The 22,641-nt window shown below is 41.6% G+C and overlaps 1 protein-coding gene across 9 annotated transcripts in view; it reads left to right on the top strand.

The window, feature by feature from the left end:
• LOC138480737 (ras-related protein Rab-6A-like) overlaps positions 1-22,641 on the top strand; it is a 457,834-nt gene that overhangs the window by 407,494 nt on the left and 27,699 nt on the right. For 6 of the 9 annotated variants that reach the window (XM_069612467.1, XM_069612468.1, XM_069612466.1 and 3 more), the window contains exons 6-7: positions 4,532-4,625; positions 8,038-8,104. In XM_069612467.1, the coding sequence (XP_069468568.1) occupies positions 4,532-4,625; positions 8,038-8,104 (161 nt within the window). The remainder of the gene's footprint in view (positions 1-4,531; positions 4,626-8,037; positions 8,105-22,641) is intronic. The other 3 variants (XM_069612465.1, XM_069612461.1, XM_069612464.1) reach the window with 1 other exon arrangement.

Below are 22,641 nucleotides of genomic sequence, written 5' to 3'. Positions count from 1 at the left end.
ATGGACGCACACTCGGTATGAACGATCTGCTACAAAAGGAGCAGCGATCTCCAAACACAGTAGAAGGGCTATATGTGCCCTGTCGAATTCTAAATACAGGTGTATACATTTCAAGATCTTGAATAGATTGTATTATCCCCCATTTAGGATGAGCTTGTTTCAGACGGATAGGTTGAGAGAATGTCCCAGAATCAAAGACAAGAATACAGCCTTGTTACATATGTTATGGTCCTGTCTCAAACTGCATAATTACTGGCATGCTGTCATTGGCTCACTGGCTGATCTAGTTGGTCAACAGCTGAGGTTAACTGTGCGAGAATGTATACTAGGTTACACGGAAAAAATGCTCACTAAGCGCAGATTTCTGAATTTGAGATGTCTGCTGGCCAAGAGAGTGATCTTAATGAGGTGGACACACAAAATGGCGCCCACGAATGAACTGTGGTTGAAAGATGTGACTTGGGCAAATGCCAAGGAAGAACTGTAAATGACTCGGTTGCCGAGTATTAGCTGCCCCAAGGACATTTGCACTTACTTTCGTGCATATCTTGCCAGCTATAACTCTTTGATATAGTGCTGCATGTATCTTTTCCCTTTCAGCCTTGTATCTGTTTACTACTGTGTGCTGTACAATACACATCTATTGAACAGCACACAGTAGAATACAATAGAACATGATACATTCATGTTCTGTTTACTTACCTGTGAGGTTTTCTCTATACCAAGTGCCAATAAATAAAGAAAAAAGCTTACTTAAATACAACCCGACCTTTTCCTTGCTGGTTGTTGGATTGGCAGGCTTGTTTAGCAGCCACTCCATTACCACTGCCTCATAATCTTTGTTTGCCACCCTCTTTTGAGTTCTCAAGTGCTACATTGGTTCAGTCTTTCTGGGTAATAGAAACCGCCATGCTGTTGAAGTTGCTTCTTTTGTGGCACTGATTGGGTAGAAGACTGGTAAACTGCTTTTATATACTCCTCCAGTTTCAGCTGTTGTGCTTTGTAGGATAAGGTGCATCTCTCAGCACCTCAATTATGTTTTCAGAGAAAGTAAAAAACGAGCCCCCAATATTGTTTATTTTCTGTAGGCCTTCTAGTGAAACCATCAGGGCCTACTCACGCTTGTGAGCCCGGTGGTCCCCTTGCCCAAGTAATCCTCCTTCATACCTTGCAGGCTAGAATTTCAGGGATGAAAATAAACTAGCTCCAGCAGATTCACATTTTCCCTTTTGTTTCGGACATGGTTGATGCAGGCTCCGGTCTGAGCCGAACCTTTTCGGACTGGTCCTCCTTACCAAGCTGCCCTTTTCCCCGCCACGGTCTTCCTGCCAGTCTACTTGCCAGGAGCCTCAACCCATTCCTCCTATATGGTGCACAAAATGTGTGTTGATCTCTGCCACTACACTAGTAATTCTGTTCAAGTGGTCTCCTATGAAATTCTCTGGTACCAAGCCACCTCAGACAGCAGGCTTCTCATCTGGCTGCTCTAAGACTATACCCCTTCAGCTTCCAGATGCTAGCCAGCTGCATCAAAGCTAGGAAACGCCCCTTTCTAGACAAACACAGCTCATTCTTGAGGTAGAGCTGTTTATGCAGAATGGTTGGGAAGCATTTCTAGAGCCATCAAGCATATGCAGTTCTGGAGTCTAGTGAACACCTTTACCAAACTGTACTGTATTGACATGGGCACAAAAGCAGATTCCCAGGTAGGGAAAGCTGCCCTTGGAAATGTTTCGGGAAAGCCAGTTTCTTCTGTCCATCCTCCCGCTATTAGGACGGTATTTCCAACCATTCTCTCCTAGCTGTTATTAATTGATGATACATTATGCATCAGGAAAAGTGACTTGGCTGTGATGGAAGTTTTGCATCGTAGCTATCTTCAACCCCTCTCTAACTGGCCACGTATCCTGCCCATTATTGGAGCAAAGAGTTGGTAATCATCAGGTTAGTCAAACACACCTCGTGGAACAGAATTCGAGGGCTGTGAGCATGAAGGGGGCAGCATTACAATCCCTGTTTTTACTAAGATTCATTCATTTACGAAAATCGATGTTTGATAGTCTGCTCCTAGCCGTTATGAATGTGATTGCAGTTTTTGCTTGGATGGTGTTCTTTTTGGGTGGTGTAGTGTCTCAATCTTTCTTAAAGCTCTTAAGTCTCCCTGAAATACTGTATCTGTTATAAGCACCTAGTGATGGTTCCTTTTAATGACTCATTGAGACGTGACTATAGTATGCCAATGTTTTAGCATTATTTAGCATTTGATGTAGTTACAATGGTATTGTATTGCTATAGAGTTTATTTGCCTTGTTTTTAGACGTTGCTCCAAGTCCTGCTTCCTGCAAGTTTTACAGATCTGCATTCCATCTCGCTGTTTGTCCAGCACATTCAATAGCTGAGCAAATCTTTCGTGGGGGTGAATTACCACAGTCTTGCTTTACTAACTGTATGTTATTGGCACCTTGAGAGAGATGAGGTCTCTGTTAGCCTGTCACCCATGGGTTGTAGGCTCCTCTGCCTTACTGGGTCCGTTGGCTGCTCCAATATACCCTTACTGTGCTGTCTTGCTGCTTTTCCTACTTTGCCTAAAGAAAATGCTCTGTGCGCTGGAGCATGCAGAGTAACCGCAGATGGATGCAGCGTTGAGGTACTCGTACTGCTCAGTTTTTAGCCTTTGTGTCAAACCACCTGATGACAAATGTGAAGCAGGGCAATTCCAGAAGAATGACACTGCAGGGGCTTCCAGAAATGTGAGGATCGGTGGTCGGCAAAGGGTATATTGTCCGGTTGGTGGGGATCCAGTGAGATGCAAGGGTTTTGGCAGCATATTACATTTGAACATGTAAATGAGCACATGTTGGTTTGAAAGTCTGACACATGCAGGTTATGCATGAACGAGAGTATCACGTTTGTGAATTGAGATTGTTCTGCTGATGGGAGGGTGGAGTATCTGATGATTGGGAGGGTGTAGGAAAAGACTGAATTGAGGTTGGTGAGTGGTAAAGGTATGAGAAGTAATTGCATAGAAGATCGTTCCTTTGCCACCATTGCTAAACCAAAGTGAAAATAGCATCAAGGAGTGGCAGACAAGACTTCAGAGATGATGTGAAACCATTCTGAGGGGCATAAGAGAAAGAAGAACCTCAAAAGTCCAGCGGACAGGTCTATTCAAGGTGGGGGTCGGAATGGGAATGCTTTTCTGTGGATTAGATTGGCATTTCATGGCATTGGTGTCGGAAGGGCTCGGGCAGCCTGTGCAGTTGTGAATGTATCACCCACGTGCTTGCATCTGGTGCTGTTCACATGCAACGAGGATCCTCACAAACTAGGAACTGAACAAGTACACAAAGAAAGTTGGTTACAATGTAGACTTAAAATTGCAAATGTGCTTGCATGTAACTTTGAGTTCTTGTCGAGGCAAGTTTCCACTGTGACACCACCAAGTAGGCTAACCCTTTGAATTGGCTGAGGGACAACATTTGGCTTATAACGCCACCTCAATTCATACATCTGGTGATAAGTAATGCAAAACTTGCAGGAAAGAAATTGCTGTTAGATTGTTAAGAAGACCTTTTTAAAACCAACATTTCTGATTTCCTAGTGAGCTAGAGGCGATTACAAAGCTGTACACGAATGAAATTGGCCTCCATTTGATGCACTTACTAGGGGGTGGCCTTGGCAGGGCAGACGTGAATCAATCTCTCCATTCAAAATTCTCATTCGGAGTATGACGGATTTCTTAGTCATTGATTAGTTGGTTGTCTAAATATGTGGGAGATTTCCCTAGGGGGCGTGAGCTGGCAGGACCCTTCTTGCTCTACATACCACTGGGCATTGATCTGTCTAAGGTTGCATAGAATACAGGCTGAGAACCGTCAAAATGAATAGAGCATCATCCTTTCTTTCCAGTGCTGTCTGACGTTTGCATTGTGCACCAGCACAAGCAACCCTTTCTAACCTCGTTTTTTTACCCCATCACCTGCTTTATATCTAGCTGTTTAGCTAGTTCCTGATGGATGATTGTGCAATACATTTATTTACTTTTCAGATTCTGTTCATTGCCGATTACCGACGCTGTGGTAGATATTTTTCCTCATGTGTTAAAACCAAAACTTTTTTTTATTGAACAAAATGAAGTAGTAAAAAAAGTGTACAGATATGGGTATCTTATGAATTTGGGGACAGAGGACATTCCTTGTGAAATGGTTTCTGTTCTCTACACTAAACCGGACTCCACAGGCTTTGAGCAATGCAAGGTGTTTAGAATGTAGCTTGTCGCAGTATTTCAGTCCTTGCAGCTCCTTGTGGCATGTGCATATACATGAACTTGCTGGGAACCCTGCAACAATATGTATGGGATTGTTTTAGGCCTGGTGTTAAAGGACATACCATCCATACCTAGTCTGCCATCCTTTACTCCTTTGCCGTCATTGAACTCTAACTCCTGCCTTGTCTGTCTCTGTCTTCCTTCTATGGTGCTGTGTGTGTGCGCGCGCCTCTCCTCTCCTTCTGAACCGCACTATGCATCCAGGCAAATCACCACCGAGGAAGGTGAACAGCGGGCCAAAGAGCTGAGTGTCATGTTCATTGAGACCAGTGCAAAGACTGGATACAATGTCAAGCAGGTAGACTCCATATTCTAGCGCTCTTTTTGCTGATTTATTGATATTTGTTTTTGGAATGTCTTTCTTTTCAAAGGTTTCTGTTTCGTGGGTCTCACTCCTAACTACCCTTTTATGAAAATGCTGGGTGCTTTTGACAATGATTGCTTACATATACTACACAAATAACACATTGCCTTTTTTCTAAAGCTTGAGATTCATATAGCTCAGGATTTCAAAATCTCTAGTGAGTGCTATTTTGGGTAGGATCGGATTCCTGGAGCAGAGATAATTAAGTGACGATACAGATTAAAAAACACATTTAACATAAGTTAAAGTGTGTATTACGTCACAATGTGGGCACCGTGGTCCTGAGACGCAAGGATAACGAAGCCTGAAAGTGTGCGCAGGATATGGGTTGTAGTGCTGGGGCAGGGTAGTCTACAATGACTGCTTATGAGAATTCAGGGCGGAGGTAGACGCCCTTAGCACTGATTGGGTAAGTGGCGTATGAATGCCGACTGATCTCAAAAGTTCTGAAGATGACCTGGAATACTGTCCCAAAGGTTTACTGCTCAGCCCACCAGAGCTCTGCCACTGACTTATACATAACCGTAGCAAAGGACAGTTTGCACAGGTTTACTACCAGATAATGAAAGCTGGTCAGGATTATTGCATTATTGTACAGAAATGTTTGATGCCGTGTTAGGCCAGTTTCACAATTGCACAAGATGCAGGTTATGTTACCATTTATTGGACTAGCTGAACATATTTTGCAGAGATGGAACAAAGCATTAGTTTTCAAAGCCCCGCTGACCTCTTCACTGGATGGTGCAGAGTGAAAAACCAACTGATAATCCTTCTCTGCATTGTAACTTCAGTTAGAACAAAGAAATGTATCAGAACCTGTGTCGTATGTGATTTTCATTGAAATAAAGCAAGTATTTCTGTATAGTAAGAAGGATGTGTAATGCAGAGGGCTTTAAATTGAGCATACTTGGTCACTGGCAGCCAGTGGCGTTGCCAGAGCCTGAACAGATAGTATCTCTGAGACCATTTGAGTAGTGTTCTAGCTGTAGTCATGAAGAGTATACACAAGTAGCCCCTTAGTTGCAATGGTCACATTGATGATAGCCACCTAGTGAGGAAATGAAAAATAGTGCAAAAGCCCTTCTAAAGTTGAGCTGTGTAAATCCGATTTCAAATTTTGGTCATTGTCCAAGTGGCACCATGAATTTTGAACCACTGAGTTAAATAGGGACCAGGTGTTGGCATCTAGTGTGCTGATTGAGCTCCACATAAGATCTCGGTTCTGGTTGCATCATGTTTCAAGTGGTTGGAACTCATCCGACATTGTACTCTTGACATGCACACAACAAAAATGATATTGATGCTGTCCAGCGCAAACTGCAAATTGAGTTGTGTAACTTCTTGCCAAAGCTATGAAGTAATTTTGCAAGAGGCTGGGGATATAAATTAAAAATAGTGGCAATAAAGCAGAGCATTGATCAGGTTATTTTGTCGGGTGAGTATTCAAAACCTCCTGGCTCCCCATTAGCGAACCATCTTAAAAAGAAATTGTAACCAGAGCGGTCATACCAAATCCAACAGGATCTTGTGTCAACTGTAGTAAAAGCAGCGGATACATCTACAGGATGGGGTGCTTGATGTTACTTTGTCCGTCATTGAAGTCTGCACTAATTCTTAGCTCCTGCCTGGTTAAAAATCTGTCTGATGGGGATCTAAAATCTGGTGTTCTATAAAAACGAGCAGTAGTGCACTAGCATAGTTTTCAAAATCTTACCCTAGTCGCGGAGCTGTGAGATTGAGCGTCATCTGTCTGGGTTGTCTGGTATACAATTGGGTTTCTTTGATCCCTGATAAATAACTGAATAATCTCAGTCACGACTGGAGAAGTTGGTATAGCCAGTGCTGCAGCACTTTCAGGAGGCCAGCAGTCATTGAGGGAAGCAGTCAGTTTAGATTTCATAAAGTATTTAACGGATTGAGTCCCGCTAATAGTGCAGAATAGATAGTTTGTGGCACCAGGATCTGGTTTATTTATTTTATTTTGATTTTTGTAGGGCGCTACACGCCCATAGGCCTCAGAGCGCAGCATGTAAGATAGGGGGGAGAAACCTAAGACGGCAGAGAGATCTGGTTGTGCGCATCTCTAACAATTCTGAATGTAGGTCGTTGGCTATTTATTTTTTTGCAAAAAATTGGCAAGTCCACGTCAGACAAGGACATTGGGCACACATTGAGCAGTTAATGCTTTAACGAGTTGAGATACATTTAGGGTGTTAAAAAATGTCATGTAATGCAGTTTCTTTTTCACTGCACCCGACTTGTGTCTGGTCATGCGTTAGAAACTATCTAAAACAAACTGATTGGTTAAATCGTTCAATGTATCCAGCTGCCTTTAGAACAAGTCAAGGTCTTAGCTATACCTTATCCCATGCTACTGGGATGGGAACTGGATTAAGACATCTAGATTGTTATAATTGGAGTTATAAAGTAGTACTGTTGGTCTGTACCCCGTATGGATATGCTCAGGAGACATTTTGTGATGCCTTTCTACAGTGCCTGCCTTTAGCCCTCTCTGATCTTTGTGTTGATATTTGTTTTGTTCTCTACCACGCCTTATTGCAAACAGTTTTCAGTACGCCAATGTGTATTATTTAGTAGCCTTGCACAAGTAGTGTCCTCCTTTGGAAAAGGCTCATCTGTGTATGGTATTTAGACATATTCCTCTGGTGGGCTGACTGAGCTAGAGAGATTGGTCAGTGAATGATTGTCTCTAAGATATCATTTCAGTGTTCTCTTTCTCGCACTCGTTTCTGTCTTCTTTCTCATTAGTACACCATTAGCAAAACGACCCTAACTGCCTTGCAGCAGTTTAATGGGGCAGGACGGCGGCAGGGGGCATGTTAATATGGAAATAGTTAGCTGCCTAGGTTTGATCCTAATATCTAATAGAAAGTGATTTAACTTAAAGCTGCTAACTCTCAAAACTGGAAGAAGTCCCCCCCCCCTCCCCATCTCTTGAATGCAGAGTGTAGTGTGGTTAAAGGGACACTGAGCACACGTGGTGAAACTCCAGATGCTGTTCTGGAATATTTGTCGTGATGTATACCTGTCTAGATGTGGTCTTATGCTGTTGCTTTGAAATGAGTCTGTGTCTTGGCGTTTGTTGTGATACCTTGTAAATTGAACTAAATCATTTTACTTTAGCTTGCACACACTGAACTGTTATGTATGAAACGTGAGCCTGTCACGCACTTCCCTTCCTAGGAAAGGCTTTAGTTGAACATATTGCAACACTTGGATACATTAGTGGTGTCAAAGGAAAGCATGGTTTGAAAGAAATGTAGCCAAAGTATGAATATCTGAGAATCTTATTGAGCTGTCTGCCTTATCTCTTCTACCTTTCCAGCTCTTCCGCCGTGTGGCTGCTGCCTTACCTGGGATGGACAGCACTCCAGAGAAGAGCAAAGAAGACAGTATCCTAATATTATGTCCTTGTAGCTCACCCTGGTTTGTTGTTGAATCAATGATGAGTTCTCCATATGTGATCTGCATTTGATAGCCAAGAAAATGTCTGTGCCTCAGACTGCTACCCCAGAAAGGTCTAGTTTGCCGTAATCAATATTGTGATGCCAAGAGTAGCTACGGTATGTTTGTTGGCCTCTCGGGATTGCAGAAGTGTGACATACTTCAAGCCCTGAGTAACTCTGTTTCTGGTATTCACTTTATTCTTCTGCAGCAGGTATCTTTTCCTTTGCTTCAAGGGTTTTTTTCTGGGAAGGAGGGCGGAGGAATTGTATTGTTTCAAATTGAATTTGCTTTCTTAAATAGATTTCCCAATTGTTCATCCGGGGCTAACTACTTGTGGTTATTGTCCAAAATATATGCATTTTTAGTTGCATTGTTTTATATGAAATGACCTCCACTGAAGAATATTTCTGAACATTTGATGCAGGGGTCCAAGTTCAGCTGATGGCACCAGCAGAAAGGTACACACGCTGAGACCAAAATGTCAATGTAAACGAAACATCTGAGCTAAACATTGGTCAGATGTAGAAAAAGTGCAAGGCAGTGGTACCAGTTACCACCCTAGGAATACTCAACATGAAACTGAGATTTAGTCCGCAACCAATACTTCTCAATGTGTTGAAGTTTCAAAGAAAAAGGCTTGGTATAGAATGTGGGATCCCTGGTGATAGTTCTGTGGTCCATGCAATGTTTTACAGAATCTGATCTATGCACAGTCCATGTTAATTGCAAGGCAAGTTGAGTTCAAAGCGAGTTCTAAAATACACGGCCGTTCACCCAGACTACTATTTCAGTTGGCATTAGAGAATGTATTCTGGCCTGAAGTTTCCAGGAACAATCTAAATCTCGGATTTAAGAAATACTAGACGAGGAGCCTTTCCTAAATGTGCCCTGAATATTTGAAAACACCCTACAAACGGATCCCTCCAAATCATTCCTACGCTTCTGTAAAGACACTAAAAACCCCATTAGTCAAAGAACACCTTAATAATGCCAACACCACACATTTCTATCCCTGACTCTCAAGTCCTTGCTTAATAAAATTAAATGCAGTAAGCACCTTGGAACGGTTGCGCAGTCATACACCTGCTCTGGAATGCAGTTTATCTACAGATAAAGCCTGTATTCCAGGCTGCTGAAGCCCCAGTCTCTACCACTGTCTGCCCACACCTGGGGCGCTGCACCTGCCTACTTTTCCCATGTCACTCCCCTGCTAACTGCGCTTCCTCGCACAGCTGCTGTTTGCCGCGCCTGTCTCTTCATACCAGCAGACCTGCCTCCTCCGGCCAGTGGATAGAAGGGCTCCAGTGAGCCGTGCATTCAATTTCCTTGGTGGGCAGCTATTTATTATTTTCCTCACAGCATTCCACAGTCTGCATGCCTCCCACAGCAAATACCTTTTTGAGTTACACCTGCCTGTAACACATTCAGGTCAGCCCCAGGTTGATACCAATAATGCCCAATTCTCGGGCCATTGCAGGGTGGTAATGTCCTTGGGCCCTCATTTAAATTCCTTTGATTAATCTGGACCACATAGTAATGACCCTCAGAATAAGACATTTTTTTTATTTATTTTTTTATTTGGTTGGCTGATTAAATCAACCTTTCAAAAAGAAACAAGTTTCTTACAGCATATTTCTTACACAACACACCATAAAACAATTACAAAACATTTACACAAATGAAATCACTAATCTTCGATTATATAAAACCTCATTGATCAAACTAGTTAAAATGTTTTCAAACCAAAATCAGTCTGTTTTCGATAAATTAACATAAATAATACATAACACAGAATTATTATTAAGAAAAGTAAAGTTCAAACCAAGAAATCCACATAAAACAAATGCACAAATCTCTTATAACACAGAATCATATGGCAAAATTGTTTTTATGAACTGTGAGTGCAATGTGGAAAGCAGTTCGATTGTTTGTAATTAAAATAGTCCAGATTTCGAAAGAAGAGCGATCACACGATAATTGCAGTATATTGCGAAAATAAATTTCTCGCAAACTGACAAGAGCAGAGCATTCAACAACTAGATGCATTAGGGTTTCCACTTGTTTGCTGTTTTTGCAGAACCGGCAAAATTGTTGGGCCTTAGGAATTAATCCGCGTCTTGCCAGAATTTGATTTGTTGAGTGCAAATTTAGACGAGATCTTAACATTTCTACACGTACAAAGTTGGATGGGCACTTTATAAGATAAACGGCCATTTGTTTGAGTTTTTTAGGTGGAAAAAGATTGAAGTCATAATCCACATATTTTGTACATAATTGATGTGTAATAGCCCAATCATGCCAATAGATTTTTTTTTTCGCTTTGTCTGGATTGGTTAGTAACAACTCAATCGAGACATCAGCTTCAACCAGCATCCTCAAGATTCCCTTGACCCACTCTTTAGGGAAAATATCATGAGATGAACACATATATACTGCCAGTGATCTCAGAATATTCGTGTTGTTAAGTCCAAGCAGACATTTACGATAAAAGTTGCACAACTTCCATACAACCAAAGCAAACAACGAGATCAAACCCAACTCGTATCTCAATAGGCAAATCGGTGTACACAACAGTAATTGAAAAAATGGTTTCCAGAATTTACCTTCCAGGAGATCCCAAAAGGCCCTTTGGCGTGGTAGAAAAGTTTCGACTCCGTATGAAAGAATCGGAACTACTTTCTGGTTAAAGAAGGTAACTACATGAGATGTTGTGAATTTTCCATATTTGTGCAGCATTATTTTTGCTTGCGATGTTAAAGTCAGAGTTTTTGCCCTTAATGAATCTAGGTATATTTGGTTTTTTACAGAACCTGAGAAAGGCAGACCCAAATATTTGTAACTAGAGACAAATTTTAATGGTGACTTCTGCAAAACCCACTGAAAATTTAGCATTTTTTTGTTTTTCTTCTTTTGGCAGATCACTATTTGGGTTTTGTTCACGTTAATTGTGAGATTATTATTATCAACATGTTTCCAATTTGTTTAGTAGATCTTGAAGGCCTTTTGGGGTTTGCGAGATAAGAACTAAATCATCGGCATAAAGAAGCCATAGGATCTTTTGAGATCCTAACTTAGGAGCCTCAGAAATTGCTTCTTCGAAGGAAATGCCAATGTCTAGTAGAAAAATATTGAATAAGGTCGATGCCAAAATGCACTCTTGCTTCAGGCCTCTTAAAGTTTCAATATTCGCAGAGAGAATACCCTCAATGGACAATCTAACTTGCATAGTTGTGTTTGAGTGTAACATTTGGATTATGGTTAACACTGAGGATGGACAGCCATAATTTTGCAATTTCAGAAAAAGTAAATCTGTCAACTGAGTCAAACGCTGACCGAAAGTCCACAAATGCCATATACAATGGTGGTTTTATGTCGGCATATTTTGACTTAAGCATTTTCAGCGTGATTAAGTTCACCGAGATCCCTAAGCCCGCCACAAAACCATTTTCAAACGGATCCCTTTTGAGCTCAGCTGCAGCCCATCTTGTTAGTTCTTGCAGTATGATGCGACTGTATAATTTCCCAGGGGCATCCAATAAGGCTATCGGTCTATAGTTCTCAGGCAGACAACGATCACCTTTTTTATGGATAGTGAAAATTATAGAATGTTTCCAAGAGACAGGAATCTCTTGGATGTTATTAATATTCTCAAAAATTTGATACAGGATCGACGACCAAAGTTCTGGATGTTTGAAAATTTTGTTGGACAGGCCATCAGGACCTGGAGCTCTGGATTGACTTATTTTGTTAATGAAAAAGAGTATGTCGGCCTTCGAGATGTTAATATGAAATGGGTTGTAAGAAGGTTTACTGATAGTTTTCACAGAATTTGGAGGAAGCGCATACATTTTGGAAAAGTAACTGATCCAACTAGCTCCGGGTACACTCTGAATTTGAGACATTGTTTGTACCGGGGATAAGGCATCAGTTAAAACCTTCCAAATTTGCGTCGTATTTCTGTCACGAATCAGATATAACATTAGCTCACCATCTCGCTGAAACAATTTACTGCGATGTTGTCGCCGCCAGTTTCTATATGAGGTTTTAATTTTGGTAAGAGCTTCATGTCTCGAGCACAGTGGAAGTTTTAAAGCCTCCCTTTTTTGAGATCGAAAAACAGTTTTTTTTTATTTTGGGCTTCCCTGTCAAACATATGAGTGTACTTGGGGACCAGAGTTTTACGCGCCTTGGTATCGTGGAAAGTATTGTATGAGATCATAATAAGGAATGGTAAGGGATGGAAGACTATCTCGTGAGTGACAAAAGGCTGCTCTCAAGGAATTGTCAAATTTCATAAGGCTAGTTTCATTCCACCGAATTCTATTTAACGAATTGGAAACAGACATATGACCATTTACCGTCATGGAGGGAGTCTTGATATGAGAAGCATCAACTACCCATTTGAAAGAAAGAATGCAGTGGTCACTATTTGCATTTGGAATAATATCAAAAGTTTTGATTTTGGAAAACAACCTGTCTGTATAAATGTAGTCGATTGAGGCTTTCAAAGGCCCTTGTTGCCACGTGTAAGCAATTTTACCAGTATCAAATTTGCTTCCATTGAGCATACAAAACCCTCTATTTGACATCAATTGCTGCCACATCCTTTGTCTGGAATTTTCTTTCGCCAACCTTTCTTGGGCACAATGCAGATTAAGATCACCGGCAATTATTGTATGCTGGATATTCGGAGCTAATACAATGAAGTCCAACATGGTGGACAAATCGACTAAAAACCTCAGAATTTCAATGCCTTTGGGATTCCAATATAAGTTTACGATTGTGTACAAGGTCCTTGCTATTGATATGATTGTAAATTGAGAAAAAGAGTTTGGAGCATATGTAAATATTATGCTTGTATGAGAGGATAATTTAGCACCTGTCATAAGACCAGACATTGGCCGACCTTTATCCTCTTTTATTGCTGGTACAAAATGTAAACCATGGTTGTCCCAAAGAGGGACAGACATAAGCCAGGTTTCTTGTAAAAGAATCGCGTCATAATCGATGAAAGGATCTAGCGTGTTGTTTATTAAATGATGAAAACCACGCGTATTCCAAGAAGCAAAATCAATAAACCGTTCATTTTTGACCTTGCACGGAAGTTAACTTCTGGATTCACAATTACAACAGCATTTAGAGGATGTAGCCGCAAGTGTATCAGCCTCAGTAGAACTTTGAGAATTTGAGTTCTTTTGAGGCCGATTCAATCCAGGTTTCGGCACTCTGTGGTCCCTTAGTTGAATTAGAAGGACCTAATAGGAGTATAAACCCTAAATCTAGTAATTGATCTTTCACATCCCATATGAGATTCCTAACAGCACGGGACGTTAGCCAAATACAGGCAGTACTTACTAGATTATCATTAAAGAACTCTACCTGGGCAATATCAGCAGATCCAGTGTCCTGTAACATAGAAATGTCAGAGAACACTTGTAAAATGCTATGACGATTTAATACGTATTGTGGATGTGGCGCAGGCCGACATCCCAGCACTAAATCAACATGAGATTTTGTATCCACTTTTGTTTTCAAGATGGACTTTGTAGTGGATTTCTTAGAGGGCAATGATGCCTTAGGGGGAACAAAATTTTTTGTCATCGGACGTAAAGAATTTAGTAGCGATGCAATTTCAGCCTCCTGAGTAGGCAGAGATAGATCAGAAGTTGAATCATTTTTGTCAAGATCACTTTTAAAAGTCACTGATCGTTTAGGCTCAGACGCCTGAGAAGTTATAACTAAATGATTTCGAGACTCAAGGGTTGGAGCTTTGAGTGTCGGTAGAGCTGTAAAGGCACTCATATAGGCATCGACTTCCTTTCTGATTTCTGATCTGCGAGCCGCTAGCAACTCTAGCTAGTGATCAGAAGATGGAGTCAGTGAGGAAGTAAAAACTTGACTCAATTTAAAACTCTTAGTAATTTCCTTAACAGCACTCTGTGACTTTACACATTTGTTACTAGTTGCTTGTAATGGAGGCTGAGTCTTAGAACAAGCTTGCTGCTTTGGTCGTAGGGGCTGAATCATAGAGCAAGCTTGCTGCTTATCAAGAATTTCGTAGTTCTGAACAGCTTGAATTAGATGATCTAATGGTGCATAAGGTTCTGCTACAGTAGCGTTTTTGTTTGTGCAGTCAAGCTTTAATTTACGTAGTTGATTCAGTTGAGTATATTTTTTAGTAATAGCACATGAGATTTGCTGAGACTGCTTTTTAGGTAGGGTAAGCATATTAAAGAATGGTTTGGAGCTTACCGGAGCAATTATTTCTGTTTTTTTGATATTTTTCGTTTTTTTAGAGGGAGCAAGCGCCTTGGTTTTTTGTTTTACCTTGTCAACCAGACCAGGTTTAATTCCCGAAGATGAGGAATTTTTACAAAATATTGTAAATGGTTCTTGTGAAGGAGCATTATTCGTCCCTCCACCCAGACTCTTGTTGGTATCCGGGGTTACCTCTCTGATGACTTGACCAATATAAGGGAGTGAACATAGAATACCTGAGTTGTCCACAGTAATTGGGGACATTGAGTCTCCCACCTGTTGATCTAGACTCAAGTTTTCCACCCAGTTCTGCGGGGTTGTTGGAGGAGCAGAATTTGGATCAGAAGTAAGGTCAACAACAGGATCTGGAACAGCAGTTAAGTCAACAACAGGAGCAAATATTATTGGTGAAGAGCACTGGTCAACGGTTATCTTAGGGTACAGTGGAATTTCTTCTTGAGTTAGTTGCTGATTAGCCCAAAGTATTTCTTGTTTAGCCTGCCAGCTTAACAACGATAATAATTGAGCACTTTGTACATCTAGTTTGGTATTCAGCGTATTAAACAAAGTGGTAATTGTTTGCATCGTTAGATTCATGGCACCCAATGTTAATTCCACCACTTTAGACATATTTTGAGGAGGTTGAAGTTTTTCTGTTGGGGAGCATTTTCGTGGGGTAGGATGGAGAAAAGAGGATGTTAAACTCGATCTTGTACAGCCCCCATCAGAAAATAACTTTGGTGAAAAAGACAAACCTCCTAAAGTTTGGTTTAAGAAAAAATCGGATTCAGGAGAAGACAGATCAATTAGTGCCACTTCGTCAGGCCAGTTAGCTGCCAAAAAGCTGTGTTTGGTTTCTGGGTTTGGGGCCAAAGAATCTCCCCTTAGGACTGTGCTGTCGGATAATGAGACATGCACGGTCGTACCATCCATTTCTTGCATTTTTGTGATTATAACAGTCCTGATTATCGACTTTGGAGGACTGTTGATTTAGTTTTTGATTAACACAATCCGGATTTCGTTTTTGATTAACACAGTCCGGATAAAAGAATCGTATATCTTTTGAGTTTGAAGCGTTTTTCTTGCAAATTAATTCACGAGAATTTACTCGCTTTTTTAACTTGGATACGGGGGGGGGGGACTACAGTACCTGTCCCTGAAGCTCGAGGGGTCGAGACACAAGGGACTGCTCTGTTCTGCGAGCAGTTAGAGTTCAAAGGCACTGTAGGTAATAGGAGCATTCCATCTTTAACACCCACACTTACTCCACAAGGGGTTGAAACACACAGAACTGTGTTCGCTTTTGCCTGCATGCAGCTTGCATCTACCATCAATGTGGTAAACGGCGGCATTCCAGTCCGCAGGTTGTAGATATTTAATTTCATGACGTTTCACGAGGCAGCCGTATCAACCACCCGAGTCACAAAACTTAGGTCTTTTAGATTCAAAAAAGGTTAGCAAATGCAAAATCAGGTAAATAAGTAAAGCGGCGACGTTTGTCCCCAAGCTCGCTTTGCTCGCGACGCAGCGGCAAAGCGGGACTTGACGGGACTTCGCCGGTGCGCGCGCGAGTTCTGTTTTATAGGCACGCCCACACAAGGAAGCAGAATGCCTACAATAAAGCAAATACCAATTTCAGTATATAATTATATGCATGTATAACATATATAAAGACTTTAAAGTTCGTAATAAGTGGTGCTGTAGCTCCTATAGTCTTCACCTTGTGGATAATTGAGTTCAGATCCAAATTCACACACGGAGAGCAGCAGAGTGTAGCGGACAAAGCGGGACTTGACGGGACTTCGCCGGTGCGCACGCGAGTTCTGTTTTATAGGCACGCCCACACAAGGAAGCAGAATGCCTTGTGGATAATTGAGTTAAGATCCAAATTCACACACAGAGAGCAGCAGAGAGTAGCGGGCAAAGCGGGACTTTGCCGAATAAGACATTGCTAAATACTTAAAGCAAACATAATGCAGCAACGAGATGCAGAAGTAATGATGGAAACAATAGCCAAAATGAACACCAACGCATTCTGTGCCTACTTGAATAACATAGCAACACCACAAGGGGCAGTAACAAAAAACATGGTGTCTGAGAAGGCCTGGGTGGAATACTATTCGGATACATTCTATAATAAAAATACAATGCCCAGCAAACCATTAGATTCGAAAAGTGACTGGTCAATCAAAATTGACAAAGAAGACATATACAGAAACATCATAAGACTTAGCATGTCGAGAGCCCCAGGACCCGATGTGCTAACAAATTAAGTCCTAAAACAAAACCCAGAACTATGGACAGACTTCTGTCATACTCTATTTATTTCGATCCTGCAGGAGAGAAAGATTCCTACCACCTGGCGGAGTGCTATCTTTGTGCCGATTTTTTAAAAAGGCAAACACACAGATCCAAGAAACTACCGCCCAATAGCTCTCCTGGATGTGGTGGGAAAAATTATTGCTACGCAGCTCCAGGGTAAACTGCTAAAATGGATTCAAATATCAAAACTATACGACCCTAGGCAAGCAGGATTTGTTAAGGGTGTCGGTTGTGGCCTAAATCTGGCAATCATAAATTTCCTAAAAATGGAAGCCATCCAACAAAATAAAAAGATCTACATTGAGTTTGTCGATCTGTCCAGTGCATTTGACACTATAGACCGTGAAATGCTCTGGGACAAAATGAAGAAATGGAACTGTCCAGAAAATTTACTAGACCCTATCAAAGAACTACACACTCTTGGTGAACCAATCAAAACAAACCAGGGTGTAAAGCAGGGATGCCTGTTGGCAGCCACTCTGTTCGGCCTGTTCCTGTCCGACATTGGAGACTCCATAGGAGCAGTAAACTCTCATCCATCTAGAATTAATGGAATGTGCGTAAATTGGTTGCTATATGCAGATGACATCGCACTGCTCGATTTAACACCAATTGGGCTGACAAGAAAGCTAAAGGCCCTAGAAGGATATGTGCTAAAAAAACAAATTGAGAATTAACCCCCAAAATCCAAAGTACCTTACACGAACCAAAAAACAAGCTAAAAAAAAAGCCGATTTGGAAATTAAATAATGAAAACCTGAGTTGTGTCAAAAAGACCAAATACCTCGGAATGTCGATTAACAGTAATATAAATGATGGCCCATGGGCCGAGAACGCCAAACAAAAATGCAAACAACTAGCATGTATGGGAATGACTATAAATAAAAAGTATGGAAAATTCTCCTTGCTACCTGTTCTGGCCCAGTACAATCAAAAAACTGTGCATACTCTAATTTACGGAGCAGAATGTGCCTTACGAGTAACCTCGAATCTATGGTGCCAACTGGAAAACCAATATTGGAGGCGTGTTCTACATCTACAAAAAGGTATATCTAGTGCGTGTCTACGGTATGAACCAAACCTAATATCTATGAACGCACGTGTGATGTGGAACATGCTGTCAGTCTACAGGAAAATAATCATTGACGACTGCACACTTCAATTTGTCATACTACGATACGCAATGAAAGGAAATCAGGAATCCCTATTGATAAAATGGGCAAATGCATGCAAAAACCATCTTGCTGAGATGGGCGCTGACTTGGAAACTTTAAAAACCAACCCGAACCATGTGAAAAACAAGTTATGGGTACGAGATTTGTGTGCAACGGTAGACGACAGAAATTGCCACAAGTTCATGAAAGATGCAGCAAGCGAAGGGAAAAATCAAAAAAAGCAGTTGCAATATGTGTTGAAAACAGCTAATGCCAGACATCGAAGGATGCTCTTAAAATTCAGACTCAACCTGTTTGATACAAGAACAAGTCTGGCTCTGAGATTTCGAAAACCGGATGCGACAGTTAGTTGCCGATTCTGCAGCGACCACCTTGAGACCTTAAAACATCTCACACTGTATTGCTCTGGTTTGAAAGACTTCAGGACCTTGCACTTGAGACAAGTAGTTAATCAATACTCCACTTTATCTGGAGAAGAGCTATGGTTGAAATTTGCGAACCCAAGAGAAAGACGTCTTCGGCCTGTCAAACTTTCTGTGTAAGCTGGAAACTGTGCTAGCAGTCTAAGACTGATTTAAGAACTGGAACTAACAGAGAGGCAGAGATGTTGAAAATGCAAACTGTGAAATCAACCAAACAGACACCGACTTGAGGAAATCCTGGCAGCCTGATAACCGACGTGAAATTGCCAGGAAGAATGTGTGAGCTTTTGTGTTCAGTTACTCCTTTTCATGAGTGGAGCGACTTTCGCAAACTGTGCTTCGCATGACTGTTCTTTACTTCTCTGCCTTTGTAAGATGTGTATGGAGGGATCATAAATCTTTTCAAAATGTTTGTATAAACTAAATGAAATAAAAAAATTTAAAAAAAGCAAACAAACAATTAAATGAAGCAGTCCTAAAAATAAAGGCCAAGATGTATGCAGTTCCTTAGTGCAGGCTGATCTTGAAGAGCAGTGTCCCGATGCCTTGAAGAATAATGTTTAGGTCCCTTGCTATTCACTACATGGCCATTTTAAACGTATATGCGAGAGCTCGCCACCACAGATGCCTAATGCATAGTCTGTTGTCATTTAATTTTTGGAACCCACAAAATAGTAGACCTATGCCAGTCTGTGCAGAAGCCTGTCGTCACTTTTGTGCTTGAGCTGCATTGGAGTCCTGTGATTCCATGCGGGCACTATAATGTGGTGTGCTCACTGTGCCATCCTTGTCAACTTCTTCATATTCCCTTTCATGATTTAAAAATATACATTTAATTTCAAATGGGGTCACTCTACATAGTCTCCTTCTTAGATATCCATCTCCTTTTGCAAGCTACTCTCTGAAATGTTTCCTACCACCAGGGGGTACCATGCAGCACTACTCCACTCTGATGGACACCCATTATACTCGATGTGATTTCGGGGGCAGTATATCAGTGTGCATGGAGCCACTAGTGCCCCATAAACTAAATTCCTATTTTCCATGGGCTCTATACGTTGCTCAAGAATGCAGACTCGTTTTCTCATATTTTCTTTACTATTCTGCCAAATCTCAAGCTGGATGTCTGTTGCAGACACCAACAAAATGTGCCTTTACTGCCTTGGGCTGGAACATGCTATAGATGACTGCTGTTTGTGCCAATCCATGGACTCACAGGACCTCGAACGCTTGCAAAAAGCTTTACGTTTTACTCCACAAAGGTGGGCGGTGCACTCACATGATAACTTCGGAACATCTCCCTTCCAAGAAAACAAGCAAGACAGACTTGGAGATGGAGACTAGTAGGAGATAACATTGGAACAACACTGCGTCAGCCCCCTCCACCCCTCCGGTTTCCCACCAGCTGGAATTCATGCTGTCCTCAACTTCTAACAAGCCACATACTTAATTTCAGCTGACTATTATTGAGATCGTTGACACTTTTGGTTTGACTATGCTGACAAAGCCAGTAGTCCAGTTTGCCTGAATGACATCCTGGACTGGGGTTCACAATAATAATCTCATTTGCCTTTTAACCCAGCATTGACTGCCTTGTTGATGGCTGTGTAGACACTTGCCTCTACCCCAGCTATGAAGACTTGGCAAAGGAGCATTAATTTGGCCACTGCAGATCTGGCCTTAAAGACAGTTTATAATGTCTCCCAAACACAGTATGGGTTCAAAGGAATCCCAGTTAGTGCTGATAACTAGTCCCATATAGTGCCTATCGATGCTCCTGAGAAACCTACCTCCTCTCCCCCTTAAATTCACATGCAAGGGTATCTAAACACCAGACATGTTTGAAAGATGACCACAGCTTATCTTACTTAAAATGACTTCAAAGCACTTGGTGCTGGCTGACTCTATACCAAAATCAATGACCTGCACACTGAAATATGTGCCATTGGTTCTATGGTTCTAAAAATACAAATGCATCACCAAGTGTATAGACACCCTACACAGGATGATTCCTTTTTTGGGGAACAGGATTCAGTACTACTACTTTACTGAAATTCAAAGTTTCTTATAGCGTTTCATCTAAACCAAACATGGTCTCCTGAAGACCGCCTTTCTAGTAGGCAATGCAAACTTCAAAATCATGAGAAAAACTTGAGGCGTGAATACAGACACTTGTTCGAGCAGGTGTCTGTTTGAAATTCAGAAAACAGACTGACGCATGACCTTTACTAGAACAAGGATGTATGTACATGATCTAATCGAAATGGAAAAGACTGCAGCAGAATTTTGCAAAGTGCAAAGCTTCACATTACCATAATTTCGAATCCTGCTTTCCCCCTACCCGCAACCCCCACTCTGTACTTACCTTAGCATGTAGCCACATACCTCTCTGCCCAATCCTCCTGTCGCCTTTCCCCCTGCAACGTTTGACTGGACCCCCTAAAATTAGTAGGGACTGCCGCTGCAGGATCCTTTTCTCTGTCCCTCGCTGCACTCCTTCATTAGGAAGCGGGGGACACCGCTCCAACCCCCGAATCCCATTATATCGAACATGGTGAGTGGGGGTCACCCCCGCAATCCCTGTTCGATATAATGGGATTCTTTTTCCCATGCCGAATGTACATTTTTTGTGCATTCAGCATTTTATTTTCAACATTTTGGGCCGATTTGCACTTGGAAGAGAGAGCCCTAAGTCCCTGAAGAGGAATACTACCTTCAAGGTTAGGTATAAATTGTTTGGCATGCACTTAGAAGAGAGAGCCCCAAGTCCCTGAAGAGGAATACTACCTTCAAGGTTAGGTAGAAAGTGTTAGGCGTGACTACTTTATGGACTAGAGCAACCCAAACCTCCAGTGTTGTCCTCCCTGAGGACAAAAGGATCGTACAACTGCATAGCACACCATCATTCATAGAGCAGCCATGGATTCAACATATTTACCATGCAAGAAGCGGCTGACACCGATTTCTCAGTGGAGACACTTAGCACCCCACAGACACAGTCCCAAAAATGTACTTGATCATTAAACATATTGCATGTTGGAGGATTGAGACGGAATAGAAGCCTGCACCAAAGAACCCCATTTTATACAATACCATTTTGTAGCTTGCGACCATGGCTAAAAGGTAAATTGCCCTGGCATTGTTATTAGAATCACCCACCAACAGTAGGAATCAACATGGACTTGAATGTAGACTAGCCTACTTTAGGGTGTACGGTATCTGCATTGCTAACTATGCAACTTTCCTGGCTAGGCTGGCTTTCTAGCACGCTGGACCTAGATTGTATGAAATGGTCCCTGTCACCAAGTGCTTCCATAGGAGGCTCACGCATAAACTCATGACATCCAGCAAGAACAAATTGGGGTCAGTACAAAAGCCCGGTTTGGGTGCCTCAAACAACTGCTAGTACAGAAGCAGCCACAGAACTGATGATCAACATTTCTTCAAGCAGGAAATCTGAAGAATGTATTTTGCCATATCCATTTCTAGGAAGTAAAATTGAAGTAAAATTAAAGGTGCTCAGTAAACCAAATAAGCACTAAAAGAGGCAGCCAAATATATATTTCAGGTTCAGGTATATTGGCCACTGTCACAGTGATCAGAGGTCAAGTCCTAAAAATGTAAGTGGGGGGACTCGTCAACAAACGCAATGGGATGTGACGCCACCAGAAATTAGCATATCAAGGTGGAATGTGCACATTTCATTAAATTTGCTTTGCATAACCACCCACATTGCACAGGACGAATGGTATTTGCCTTTCATAAAATCAACACACACACAAAACCAAGAGAGGATATTTTCTTCTAATAGTGTTTTTGAAAATGTTAAAAGGTGTGCGTGTTTTAAACTCCAAGAACCAATACAACCGTTTTCCCTGGAACATGCAGTACCGAAATGAGACATTTCACCTTTATTTGGTTGTTATTTTTCATTGGGTTATATAGTGCAGTGGTGAATTGTCCAGCCTCCAAACCTGCGGACTACGGTTTGATCCTCAAGTTCGGCCTTAAGTCATAAATTCAAAGTGGACATTCATTGTTTCTCATTTTAGCTGGGGGTGAGGGGACTGAGTTCCCGCCTCTGAAAAAAGTGGGTGGACTCAGTCCTCCCGAGTGTACCCCTGACTTTAGCCCTGACAGTGATACAATGTGGACCTATGGGTTTTTGTGTATATAGTTTAGACTGGAAACAGCCTCAAGTGAACAATATCGGACAATTAGTCATCAATATATTCTTGCTACTTTGTGACTGTTTTTTCAGAATGGAAAAGATTAATTCCAAGATGGCTGCTCACAGCTCCCAAC

Source organism: Ambystoma mexicanum, chromosome 5p, assembly GCF_040938575.1.
Source record: "Ambystoma mexicanum isolate Mex_15411 chromosome 5p, UKY_AmexF1_1, whole genome shotgun sequence".
NCBI classification, from domain to species: Eukaryota; Metazoa; Chordata; class Amphibia; order Caudata; family Ambystomatidae; genus Ambystoma; species Ambystoma mexicanum.
Note: the sequence above shows the minus strand (reverse complement) of the source record. Positions and strands in the feature narration are given on the sequence as shown.